Source organism: Cucurbita moschata, unplaced genomic scaffold (genome assembly GCF_002738365.1).
Source record: "Cucurbita moschata cultivar Rifu unplaced genomic scaffold, Cmos_1.0 Cmo_Scf00106, whole genome shotgun sequence".
Classification (NCBI taxonomy): domain Eukaryota; kingdom Viridiplantae; phylum Streptophyta; class Magnoliopsida; order Cucurbitales; family Cucurbitaceae; genus Cucurbita; species Cucurbita moschata.
In genome coordinates, this window is record NW_019268622.1 from 132323 (window position 1) to 145829 (window position 13507).

A 13507-nucleotide genomic window follows, 5' to 3' on the forward strand; every position below is an offset into this window, starting at 1 on the left:
TTTTTTTTTTTTTTTTCGTTAAATTTTCTTGATTTTGTTTCACTAACTGGGGTTCTCTTTCTTTAAATTTATTCGAAGCAAATTTGGATATCTATGATCATTTAAACCTTTGCCGTCGTCATTCTTGAGTTCTTTCTAGTAGTTTGTATCTGAATTAGGGTTTTTCTCACCTCTTTGGAGTGTTGGGTGCTAAGTTGCAGCGAGTCCCGAGGAAATGAAACCTGTATTGGATAATTGCATTAAACCTAGGAAGTTAGAACTTAATTCAGATATAGTATCAACATTTCTTTTTACGACTTTTCAGTTTAATGAGGTATTATCTGTCCAGGTTCTTTGGATTTTATTATTATTACTACTTTAATTTTTTTTTTTTTTTTTTTTTATGTATTCAGAATTCTGAATTTTTTTATCAGGGTTTAAGCAACTGAAGAATTTTACATTTGTATGATGAATCTTTAATTATCAATCAGTCACTTCCTTCCCATAACTAAATGAGTTCTTGGCTTCCTCACTTTGTTACATTTTTTGTGTACGTTTTTCTGTAAAATAACTTTTTTCTATCCTGATCCAGGTCAGGGAGCTGTTAGATGATGATCCTGGCAACTCTGAGTACATAGATATGGAAAAGGAGCTTGAAGAGGTAGTTTATTTTTGTCCACCTAGTACGCCCATCCTTCCTTGTGAACTCGTCACATGTTTATGGTTTAGCACTCTTCATATTCCCATTGAATGTATTTTAGGGTCATCTTCTGCGGTAGCACTAAGTATCAGAGAACGCTCAGAACTATTTTTTTTATTATGTGGATTTCCAGTCAAGTTTGCTTTGTTTCTTTTGTCTGTCTTCTTTCTTCCTTTTAAAGGAAACATGTTGTGGAAATACGAAAGAGTTATGGTCCCTGTGGAGATTGTCATTCTCGTATTTGGGAGGAAAAGGTGAGGGCCGTGTATCTTTCATTTATGTGCTCCAGAGCTCTAATCTCTGGTCATAAATGATGATTATTGGATATGTGTGAAAATTTTGAACTTCCTCAAGATGCACATCACTTCTACCTTGGTTCCCTTGCAGGTGTGCTAATATTCGTTGGCAAGTCTGCTCTTCCACTGACCTCCTTTCAGATGCTGATCCTGAGATTTAAGTTCTTGTGTTTTTTTCTTTTTCTTTTTCTTTCCCTTCTTGGGACAAATACCTGCTCTTTATGAAATTTAAGTTGAAGAGTATATTTTAACAGCAACATGGACTTGGGCTAAAGTTGCAGTAATGCAGGTTATCGCCTTGACGGAAGAGCTTCTTTCAACAGCAAAGCAAAATGAGATTTCTGGATCAAATGTAGAAACTGGTGATGACAGTGCATCAATTAGTTTCCAGCAGACTAAAGGAAATAAGATGGTAAGTTCACATTTGTTCTTGTTTTGAGCATTACATCTCTGCTGGAAGCAACATTATATAATAAATGGTTATGGCTTTAGATTTAATGTGCACTGCTTGGATCTCTGTATTGTTTATTGTATATGTTGGTATTGTTTCTTTGCCTTATTTGGAAGCATCCCTCCTAAATGGTTACTGACATGTAGTTTTATTGTTATGTGCTTTAATGATTCATATTTTTGGCCTAGGATTCTCTGTGTGCTTCTGCTTGGAAGCGATTTATTTATGGTTTCAACCATTGTTAACAATTAGAGGCTTTTTCGTATTTGAACTTGTTTGTGGGATTTATAAAGGAAACTTGTTTGTTTCGCTTAATTTATAGGTTATGTGATTTTTGGAGAAATTAATTATTAGGTTTTAAATAACCCAAGGATAGACAAATATGATGCAATACAAATAGAAAGCATTGAAACTGATTAGGAAAGGAAAATATTAACTATTAATAAATAAAAAAAAAAAGACTAATATCTAATTTGAAAAATAGTAGCCTATATAAATGATACAAATCTATACTTCTCAAGTTGGGCGGAATACTGAATACAAGCCAAGCCTGAAAATAAATTCATCAAAATAATTTAACTTGTCCATGGTAATGATTTGGTTGCGGTGTCAACAATTTGATGGTAAGATGGAGCATATTTTAGTTTTGCTATACTATTATTTACCTTTTTAGACTTGAAGTAGTGATCTATCTATAGGTATTGACCTTCTAAGGGGTTCTCTTGTTCACACTTTCATTTGCTTTGTTTCCCTTCTATTCAGGGAGCCTCTGTCTTTTTCCTTTCTTTGGAAGATTAAAATTCCTGAGAAAGTGATTTTTTTGCTTGTACAATCTAGCATGAGAGAGAGATAGACCATCCATGATTATACTCGACATTCCTCCTTTGTGTTTGCGGCCACAATAGTTTGTTATTTGCAAATGTCATATGGAGAATCTAGATCATTTCTTGTGGGGTTGTCATGATTTTGAAACCAAAAATTTACTAGAATTGGGGTAGGTGCTCACTCTCCTTGGATTTGATGCTATAGTTAGTTTGGGATTGTTGCTCTTTGATTAGGAGATTCTAATGAACTCTCCCTTTCATGATTAGGGAAGAGTTTTATGGTGGACATGTTTCACAATTTTGTGGGAGATTGGCTTAGGAGGAGAAACAGCAGGATCTCTAGAAGGGTTGAGAGGTATCAAGGGGAGAGGTGGGAGGTTGTGAGGTTTAATACCTCTTTATGGGCTTCCATGAATTTGTTATCTTTTTGTTATTATCAATTAGGTCTTACTCTTTCAGATTATAATCTGTTCTTGTAGGTTGTGGTGGATTCCTTTTGAGGCTTGGTATTTTTGTATGCCCTTGTACGTTCTTTCATTTTTCTCAATTAAAGCACGATCTCTTATTAAGGAGATCTCGTTGTCACTCAATATTTCGATTTCCTAACCCACCATTGGCAATAATTAGATATGTATGAGACTTATGCATGAAAATGTGTTGAAATCTTATCTTTGTATCAGAAGATAATTGAACAAAAGAGACCTTGAAGTTTTTTCCTCGTCTTAACAAGGAGTCAAACGATGTTAGAGGAATAATAATGGGTGCGGAACCCCTTCATTCTATCCAGGAAATTGTTGCTGCCACGCAAAGTGAGGAGTGCAGAAAATGACTGATTTCTGGCAAGCAACAGTTTTGTTGCTGTCATACATTTAATTCGCACTTTACAATCCCCAAATTCATATGTCAAATATTACTAATAATTTTTTTCTACTTCCTTTTCTTCTAGCAAGCAACTTCATCTATTGATCTCCCTTTTCTCTACCCCCTCCCTCATCATCATCTTCTTCTCTTTTCTTCCCAAGAGAGAGTAGGAATCTCTTCTTCTTGGCCACCATTTTTTTTCCCTCCAAAAACACCATCTTCATCTTTTTCTTATCTTCCTCCTCGTCATGTTACATGAAGAAAACACCTCATTTGGTTCCACCATTTTTCACTTTTGGCTTTCACCATTTTCACTCCACCATACTCACCTTCAAATAGCCTCCACTTGACAATCTCTTTCCCTCAAGCAGCAACCAAAATTAAGTTGTTCTATTCTTCTCGGTTTGCCACACATAAGCTATGGAAGGAAGTCAACACTCTTATTTTTAAGACATACTGCAAAAAACAATTTGAATGGTTTGATATGGAAGCAGTACCACTCAAGAGACGTCATAAATTGCTTGGCAGTTGAATCAACCTTCCGTTGAATTGTATTTCAATATTGTATTCCATCCATGTACATAATATTTACATGGAAGTATGCGTTGAGATGTTTGGTGTTCTAATATTCTCTGTTTTTTGTATGCAGGAAGCTGAAAGCATGTCTGACTATCACGAAAAATTTCCTATTGGAACAAAAGTTCAAGCTGTTTGGAGCGAGGATGGGGAGTGGTGAGTAAAAAAAAGAAAAAAGGAGAAAATTTACAAACTTAAACAAATTCTGTTTCTCTAGGTAGTACACTGTGTCATTGAATTCCAAAACAGAAAGTTTATTTGCCAACTTATTCCCTTTTGAGTTGGAAAAGAGACATTGTTGAAGAAAAGGGATATGTGCTTGAAAGGTTACAAATTACTTGAACACGTACTAGAGAATATTGAAAGTACTCTTTATTCACTGTTTCAAATTGACTGCCCCAGGAAATGTCAAAATAGTAAGGGTCGGTCTTCATTTGTGGGCATGGAGGATAATTTTTTCTTGAAGATTTAGACTCTATCCAATTTAATGAACTTCTACATTTCCAATTTTTTATTTTTTTTTTTTTTACAAAATGGTTGTTAATGAAAACCAGGCTCTTGTGCTATTTTTCATCATGTCATTCAGTGAAGAGGGTTGGTCCCTAGTCAGGTTTAAAGCGTCTCTTTGGGCTTCAATTGCTAAAGAGTTTCATAATCCTTCACTAGGTCATATTTTTTATTTAAGAGCCCTTTTCTGTATAGCTTGTTGTTGAGGCTCCCATTTTCAGGCTATCATTTTGTCCGCCCGTTTTCTTTCATGTTTCTCAGTGTAGGTATTTTTTCTTGTTAAAAGAAATTCTGTTCAGCTATTTTGATTTGAGCCTTCGAAGTAACATTTCACTTGGTCTCTGGTCAAAAGGAGTGATAAGTCTATGAGAATAATTAGTCCGTTGAAGCTGATTTTACTTTCTAGATCTCTAGGCATATTCTAATTTTGTTGCTGGACGCATCTAAACTTCTCACAACCTCATTGTTCTTTGCCTCCTTTTCCGTTGACTGTTGTTTTTAATAGAAACAAAAAATTTCCCTTGACTGTGTTCAATTGTATAAATATTCAGGTACGATGCTACAATTGAAGCCCATACTGTAAATGGTTTCTATGTTAGTTATGATGGTTGGGGAAACAAAGAAGAGGTAAGGTTTCTACTGCTGCAGTTTGCATGACTTTGATTATTTCTAAAGAGTATTATAGTACTTCTTCAGAAAGATCTGGGTCTGATTTTCTTTAAATTAACTAGAACTGTGAAGAATTGGATCATGGTGAGTAAATACGGGAAATTTCCCTTTGGGTGGGTCTAATTTGTGGGACTAAAAACATTTGTAAGAATTCTTGGAAGGCCATCTTCGTTTTAGTTCCTTTGTTTGTTGGATTAGTTGGTATAAATGCCAAGGTTTCCTCTTTGTAAGACTTGATTGAACATATAAAATTCTAGCATTTTGGATTACACCAGGCTGTCCAGAAAACTGGAAGGTATCTTGAACTCATTCTCTCTAAGCCCATTTGTTATGTATATATTGGCTTTGATTACCACCAAGCCCCTAAAGAATTGTTTCCTTTTAAATGTAAAAATGCACGTTATTGAGAGATAATGGGAAGAGACTACTGCTAGTACAAGGAGAGTCAGCATGAGGGAGAACTCAATGAAGTTTAGGAGTTCGAATCATAGAACCTGTTAAATGGAATTGTTCACCTTTTACCTAAGTAGACAGTAAAAACATCTGCACCCATTGTCAACACTTACGATATCTACTAATTGTAGGTGGACCCTGCTAATGTAAGAACAATCCAACTGGAAGTTAATGCTTTGCTTGAAGCAGAAAGAATGGCTGAAGCTACAAAACAGGCTATCAAGCGCAAGATTGCTCAAGCTGCTTCTGTTGACTTCCAATCACGAAATTTACCATCAAGGCTTCGAATTGAACCTGATGATCCTGAGGATGTAGTAAGTGGTTGATAATCTTAATATTTCATGACAACTAATTTACTAAGCTAGTAATTAAGACAAATTTAGTACTGCATTTGTTTGTACCTGTGGTGCTTGAAGTTCATTTTTATTTTTATTATCAGAGTACAACCCCCCGCCCAAAACTTGCTCTGATGTAGTACTTTTTCTTGTATAGAAAGCCACCAAACGCAAGAAAATACATGCTTTCAAGTCAAAGATGCGCATAGAACAGCTTGAAGTTACCCAGAATAAACGGCAGAATGCTTGGCAGCAGTTTCAGTCAGCAAAAGGCAAGTCGAAGAAGGTAAGTTTTGTGAATTTTAGAATTTTGGGGAACATTCATGCGTTTTAGACCGAGGCCCAACAGGTATGAGGTAAAACCCCAAGGCCAAAGGAATAAGTATTTCAATTAGCATTAATCAAAACAGAATCATAATTGTAAGAAGGTTTCAAGAGGGGATGCCAGGTTGTATTTGTATCTGAGTATCTTCCCAATCCTTAAAATAACTTCCCTTGTTATCACATTTTCCCCTTTTAGCACCTTTGTGGCTGTCCAATGATAATTTATACATGCACATTCTCAGATTGGCTTCTTCTCTGGGCGCAAGAAGGAGAGCATTTTCAAGTCTCCTGATGATCCAAATGGCAAGGTTGGTGTGACTGGAAGTGGCAAGGGTTTGACTGAGTTTCAGAAGAGGGAAAAACACTTGCATCTCAAGGGTGCATCGGTGGAGATGGATGATTAAGGGCAGGTCAGATTTTGTAGGTTGCTGCTTTCTTTGTATGTATCTTCATTTAGTATCCATTTGGGGCCATCTGTCTGGTTAGATTCATATAAATGGTTATACCTGTACTAAAAGCTTAGGTTGGGGGATGATTCCCTCTGGGTAACATAGTTTTCTTATAAGAATGGTTACGAAGCCTAGCCATGACAGGATCTCTTTTCTTCGACGTTTTATTTTACGTTCTGTTTCCTTATTATGTGAAAACCCCAGCAATTGTGTTCAAATTTCCTCTCCCGCTAATCACCCCTTCATTAGCAATGAAGAGTGAGTTCTATCCTAAGATGTTTAAGGGAGCTTAATTTATAACATACCATTTGCTTATGTGGAGGGAAGAATTTCAATATTCAATCATTTTAGTTCCATCCATTTGAAATGCATTTGCTAAGCTTATATTTATTATAGTTTATTATAATTTCATTTTTACTTTTACTTTTACTTTTACTATTAATATTGCTATATAATTGGTAGTGTAACGGAGGATGTGCTAGTACAGAAAATTCAGCTTTAGTTTGAGTGGAGCTGTAGCTCCATTGTTCTTCTAGTTTTACACACGGATTTACATTTGTAATGTATGAGAGATATTTGTCTAATGATATTGATAACTAAATGTAAATGTAAATGTAAATTCTATTACAATTTTATATTGCTTTTACAGTCCTAATCTACAAATTCTCTCCCAGCCGCAATTGTTTTGGTCTCAAAACATGTACTTGCTTCATTGTCGTAATCAAATTTGAGACCCACGGTTTGTGTCCTATACCATCTTCTTCGAAGTTGTTCCAGTCCAGGTTCTTAGATTTCACCCGAGTCGAAGACTACTTTGATGCCACACCCTCGTCCTACGGTAAACCCACCCATAACTGTATGATATCCAAAATTTGGAAGATGTATTTGGAGGAAGGCAAACAGTTGATTTGGAGGGAGATGGGTGGAGTACGGAATCCCATTCATTCAATTTATTTATAAAATAAAATCATAAAACAAAAACATTTTCTTTAAATTAAGCAAAACAAAGTGTATAATGTAGTTACATTCAAGAAACACAAAATTAGAGAATACATACAAAATTCAGGCTCGAGAAGCTTTCAATTTGGTTGTTCCACTAGTATAATCCTTTCTTCGATAAAAGGTACTCAAGCTATTTCAAGCTTACACTCCTCTTTTATGTAAATTTTTGCTTGACTAAATACGACTCGTTGCGGCCTATAACGTCACATAATCTGATGGTTTGGAATTATAATCGTCCCTAACATAGCACACAACGTGTCGGGCAACAATTCTTTGGGAATTATAGATTAAAAATACTCATGCATAGTCCATGTCATAATTAACTCAAGCATAATACAGAGTCATGACATTTCCATTTTACATCTATAGATGTAAGCATGCATGTATGTGTGTGTATATATATATAATCGATTAATTACATCATAAACGCATATATGAATATATTAAACCCCTTATTACATAATCAACATGTTCACGTATATAAAACAAGTTAGGAACTTATTTAAGAGTCTCGATATGCTACTTACTTGATTACGAACCCCTTTCCTCTTGTAATGTACTCTTTATAGGACTAACGATATCTTCTAATTGAACCAATATTTCAATTTTGGCCAATTTTAATAGAACAGGTCAAAAGGAGTCGAATGGAACGAATTGGAAGGAAATTGGCGCCTTTGCATGCCCTAATAGTAACTCCCACGCGCTAGAAGCTTTAGCTAGTTGTGTTTTCACTTGCAGCCCACGTATGCATGCGTCTTGTCATGGTCATGCTTGTCCAAAGTGTGTTGCCTATGGCCGCATGTCGGATGTCCTGGTCATGCTTGTCTTAGACGTGTTGTCCATGGTCGCAGGCCCGTTCCAAACTCCTTTTACATGAATTTATCTTGGATAGGTCTTTACTATTTCATGTTGTGTCAATAGGAGGGATATGGCCGGTCACCAAATCTTGTCTACACCTGTCCAGCTAAAATGCCCCAAAATGTACTATAGGGAGATGAAACTAGTCGTCAGTTCTTCCTACCCTAAGTTTTATGCTATTTAAGCCCTGATGTTTCTTTCTTTGCTTATAGCCATGTAACATTGTTTTCTTCAATTTTTTCAAATTGTTTTCAAATGTACTTCCTCGCTCACGATTTCTAAACACATTTCTTGCAAACGTGACTCAAGGCTCGAGCATACGCCGACATTGTCCACGAAATCTAAATTTCTCACGGCTGACTTGTTTGCTGGTTAGAACAAGTGCCGCACAATCGTTGTCCCACTGCTGCAAGAGTGCAATTGTGACAAGTAGTATTAGAGCCAAGTTAGCTCATTGAAAATTAGTACACAATCATGTCCGTTGTAAAACAACTCAGCAAGTCCCATGCTGACCGATTAACTAAAATCGAAGAATAATTAAGGCATGAGTGAAGTTCCTGATGAAATATGGCTTTTAGAATCTCGCATGAATGAGATTGTTGCTAAAGCCGACAGGATTGATGAGATGGCAAGCTGCCTAGAGGCAATGCCTGTCTGCAAATTAATGAATATGGTCGAGGTCCTAGAAGACAAGGCCACAACTGTTGGTGGCTTCGAGAGTAGGGATAGCTCGACGAGCTCTATTGTCCGAATGGAAGAACACATTGAGGGCTTAGACAATGTCCAACAAGCGATCTTTTAGATGGTCTCAAAATTTGTCTAAAGATTTTAGAGCGATCCTTGGAATGGTTCAAGGCTGAAGTGGTGGATCTAAAGGCCAGATTAAACCTCACTATGAGAGTGGTGGGGAGCCAAACCCCAACTGGGGGTGTAGTACAATTTAACAAGGTAAATGTCTCGGAGCCCAAGCCCTTCTATGGGGTTCGAGATGCCAAGGCTCTAGAGAACTTTATTTTCGACCTCGAACAGTACTTTTGAGCCACAAACGCCGTGGCAAAAGAAGTGAAGTAAAGGTCACGTTGGCAACAATGCATCTAGCCAGCGATGCAAAGTTATGGTGGAGGTCCAAGTACATGGACATTCAAGATGGTCAATGTATTGTGGACACTTGGATAGCTTGAAACAAGAACTTTGTTCTTAGTTTTTCCTAGAGAATGTCAAGATAATTGCAAGAAGGAAGTTAAGAGAGTTGAGGCATACTGGCAGTATCCGAGACTACGTTAAGCAATTTCTGAGCTTATGCTAGATATTCTCAATTTGTCTCAGACAAACAAGGTCTTCAATTTTGTTGAGGGGTTGAAGTCGTGAGCAAAAATCAAGCTCTACGAACAAAGAGTTCAAGACCTTTCCACGGCCTATGCTACTGCCAAACGACTGTTTTATTTAAATATCGATCAACCCCAAGAGATAGAGCAGAAACAGAAGCTCGCAAGTGATGAAAATATGAATTACCGACCAAACTCTCTCAAAGGTGGGGGAAGTGGCAGACTTGAAGACAGAGAAGAGGAATGCGAGTCCTCCCAACAGAACGGTAGGACTCCATGATGGAAATCTCACAACCAGATCAATCATATTATAAATCGAGGCACCTCGTCTTACTTCATATGCAAAGGGGCCCATCAAACATCTGAATGCCCAAGAAGGCGACATTATACGCCTTCCAAGAAAAACTCGAAGTGAATTTAGAAGTCGAGTATGAGATGGTAGAAATAGAAATACCGTCAGCTGAATATGTTGAACACCCCACGTGGGGGCACTAAAGTGCTTGTCTGCTCTTTAAAAGAGAGTGGAAGAGATAGGAGAGAGTGGAACACAGTTTTATGTATGTCGAGACCTCGATTAATCACAAAGCAACCAGAAACACTATTATCGACTGTAGAGCCACCCACAACTTCATGGCGGAGATCGAAGAAAAACGTCTGAATATCCTTTGGCATTGATTGCTTGTGAATGTTGAAATAAAATTCTCTTTGATACCAATTTTTTTGAAAATAACAATCCACTCTGATACCAATCTGTAGAAATAAACGCTCGCTCTGAAACTAACTTGTTAAAATAACACTCACGAGGCTGTGAAGGAGATATCGAGAGGGGAGAGACAATGAGACAAAAGAAATTTTGAAGAGTCGTTTTCTATTATAGTGTACTTAAACTTTTAAGTCTCTTGCTCTCGCTCTTTAGAATAGAAAACTAATTAATTTATAGGTTTTCTAAAATCTAAAATTGTCTATCCCATAACCTACTCTCTCCTAAAATTATTATTGGCCCTTTCATTTTTTCTGTGTCCTTTTCCTTTTGACTCAATTTCAACTAACCTTGCTAAAATTAACAAAATTAAAAATACATCTTTTTTCATTTAAATTTATTCCCAACAAAACTCCCCATAAACTTAAATGCTGTATTCAATGATTCCACCTGTGCCACTTTCGTTTTCTCGAGCTCAGTCGTGGTTTCTTTAATTTCCTCTCTTTGTCCTCGAGCGGCAAATTGAGCTTGTCCTTTTCTGATGAGACTTCGTTTGAAGCTTCTCGAAAACAACCCATTTGAGATACCAACTCCTCATTTCTCCCATTCTCAGCCACGCTCGATTCAGACGTCATAGCTTCGTTTAGTTTACTCAATTTCCTTCGCAAGTCCACAACGACATTTTCAACTTCCATTTTTGCTTCCTCCATTTCGGCTTTATCAGGAGTGAGTGTCTCAATCGTGTGTCGTAAATTCACTACCTCCTGTTGGACTTGATTCAGGTTCATGTCGAGTGAGTCTCTCTGTTGAGTCAGCATCTCTATATCTTTCTCCTCCCTCACTTGCTCGTCCACTAGAGCATCAATCTCCATTAGCAGGCCATTCTCTTTCTTCACAACTTCTTCAACTTTCTTCACAAGTTCAGAGTTTACCTGCCTATTTCTCTTTCTTCTCCTGTTTGAGATAGGAGGAACTCTCACTCAGCTCAACAATTTCCTTCTCTAACCTTTCAACCTTTATTTCTAACTCTTTCTTTTCTTCTCTCATTTTCTTCCTCTTTCTTCTTTCTTCCTCAAATTGCCTTTCCAGCCATTGGAGCTCTCTCTCTTTGAGCTCGGGTTCTCTGTTATTCGGTTGTTCATCTTTCTTCGATTTTTTCGTCTCCATTCTAGCGACGGGAGCAAACACTTCATCATAGTGTCGATTCCCGCCTTTTGCTTGTATTCCTTTGCAACAAGTCACAACTTGTACCGCTCAATCTCACCTTGAGCATTCATCTTTTTCTTGAATACCCACTCCACACCTATGGGCTGAGTTCCTTTCGGTAATTCTGTCACTTTCCATGTGTTATTGCGATGAATCGCTTTAATCTTCTCATCCATGCCAATTTGCCACTTCGTGTCTCGCACCGCCTCTTCAAAGCTGATATTTTCAGTATCTGCCTGAAGACATACAAGGTGTACCTCATCTATTGAGTCATACAAATCTCGCAAACTCCGCAGTTTGGGTTGTCGTGGTTCATCTTCATCATCGGAAATTTCTGAGTCTGTTGGTGCACTTGTTGGTGCAGCGACTGATGATTCTCCTACGTCGATATTGACTTCCGTCAAATTGTTTCAGTCCCATTCGCTTGCTTCATTTACTCGCACATTGCGACTCACTATCACCATCTTGCTAATCGGGTCAAGTAGTTTGTATCCTTTTGTCTTCTCATCATATCCAATAAAGATATACCTTTTGCTTTTGTCTTCGAGCTTTGTTCTTCGTTGGTCTAGTACGTGAGCATAAGCCACACTATCGAACACTTTGAGATGAGAGATTGTAGACTTTTGTCCGTTCCAAGCCTCTTGTGGTGTTTGATCATCTAACTTCGCATGTGGACATCGATTCTGTACGTAGATGAGACATTGCACGGCTTCTGCTCAAAATTCCTTCGGCATCCTTTTGCTCTTGAGTATTGAGCGAACCATGTCGAGAATGGTCCAGTTCTTTCTCTCGGCCACACCATTTTGTTGAGGGGTGTACGGTGTGGTTAGAAATCACCTTATGCCTTGCTCCTCATAGTACTCCATGAAAGTCATCGAAGTATACTCACCACCTCTATCAGATCGTACAGCTTTGATGTGTCTACCAGTTTCCTTCTCCACCATTACTTTGAACTTTTTGAACACCTCCAATGCCTTGGATTTTCCTTTCAGAAAGTAAGCCCAAGTTTTCCGTGAGTAATCATCGATAAAGGAAATGAAATACCTCTTTCCGCTGAAGAACTCGGGGTTAATTGGTCCACATATATCTATATGGATCAACTCGAGAGGTTGTTTAGTCCAAAATTTAGCCTTCTTTTGAATTGAGGTTCTCGCATGCTTGCTGAGCACGCATTTTTCACAAAATTTTCCTTCAAAGTCCATGTTTGGTAGCCCATGTACCATATTCTTCCTCGCTAACTCCTTTAGGCCGCCATGATGTAGGTGACCAAAGCGGAGATGCCATAGTGATGCCTTGTCTTCTACGTCAACTCGCAAACACTTTTCTCGTATGCTTCTTAAGTTCAATTTGTACATCCGATTTCTTCCAATCTCGACTCGAGCAACCAAACGCCCTTTCTTATCCTTCTGGTATAGCAGGCGATCCTTTAGGAATATCGAGTAATCTTTCTCTGTGAGTTGCCCCATACTCAATATGTTGGTCTTGAGGTCTGGTACGTAATAAACATCTTGGATTGACCCCATTACACCTTCCTTTTGCAAGAAATGTATCGTACCTCGACCTTTAACCTCCACCTTTGACGCAACTCCATATGACACATGACCATCTTCAATCTTTTGCATTTCTTTGAATAGGTGCTCGTAACTGCATTTCTTTGAATAGGTGCTCGTATTGTTGGGTTTTATGTCCTAAAACTCATAGTTTGTAAACAAAGTTATATTCTATTTTCAATAAAGTTATTATTGATGTTTATTCAGTAAAAAATTGTTATTGAATAAAGTGAACTTTACGATCATTAATCTAAATCCAATAAACTAAGAACACTCTGGCTATAGTATGATTACTTGAACTATATGTAGAGACATAAGAGTGGATCAAGTTCAAGTATATAGTCAAAATGATCTATAGTATAAGGATAAGGCTGAGTACCTTATTCTGGGGACACTATGGATGCGGCCCACTTTTGTATATGATATAAACAATGTGATCACT

General features: G+C 37.6%; 1 protein-coding gene across 1 annotated transcript in view; it reads left to right on the top strand.

Moving 5' to 3' along the window:
- Positions 1-6739, top strand: part of LOC111439780 (survival of motor neuron-related-splicing factor 30) — a 7565-nt gene extending 826 nt beyond the window's left edge. Inside the window, exons 2-8 of the mRNA XM_023077308.1 lie at positions 572-640; positions 1265-1387; positions 3761-3843; positions 4746-4821; positions 5448-5630; positions 5809-5937; positions 6218-6739. Coding sequence (XP_022933076.1) covers positions 572-640; positions 1265-1387; positions 3761-3843; positions 4746-4821; positions 5448-5630; positions 5809-5937; positions 6218-6379 — 825 coding nt within the window. The 3' untranslated portion in view covers positions 6380-6739. The remainder of the gene's footprint in view (positions 1-571; positions 641-1264; positions 1388-3760; positions 3844-4745; positions 4822-5447; positions 5631-5808; positions 5938-6217) is intronic.
- Positions 6740-13507: the final 6768 nt, after the last annotated feature.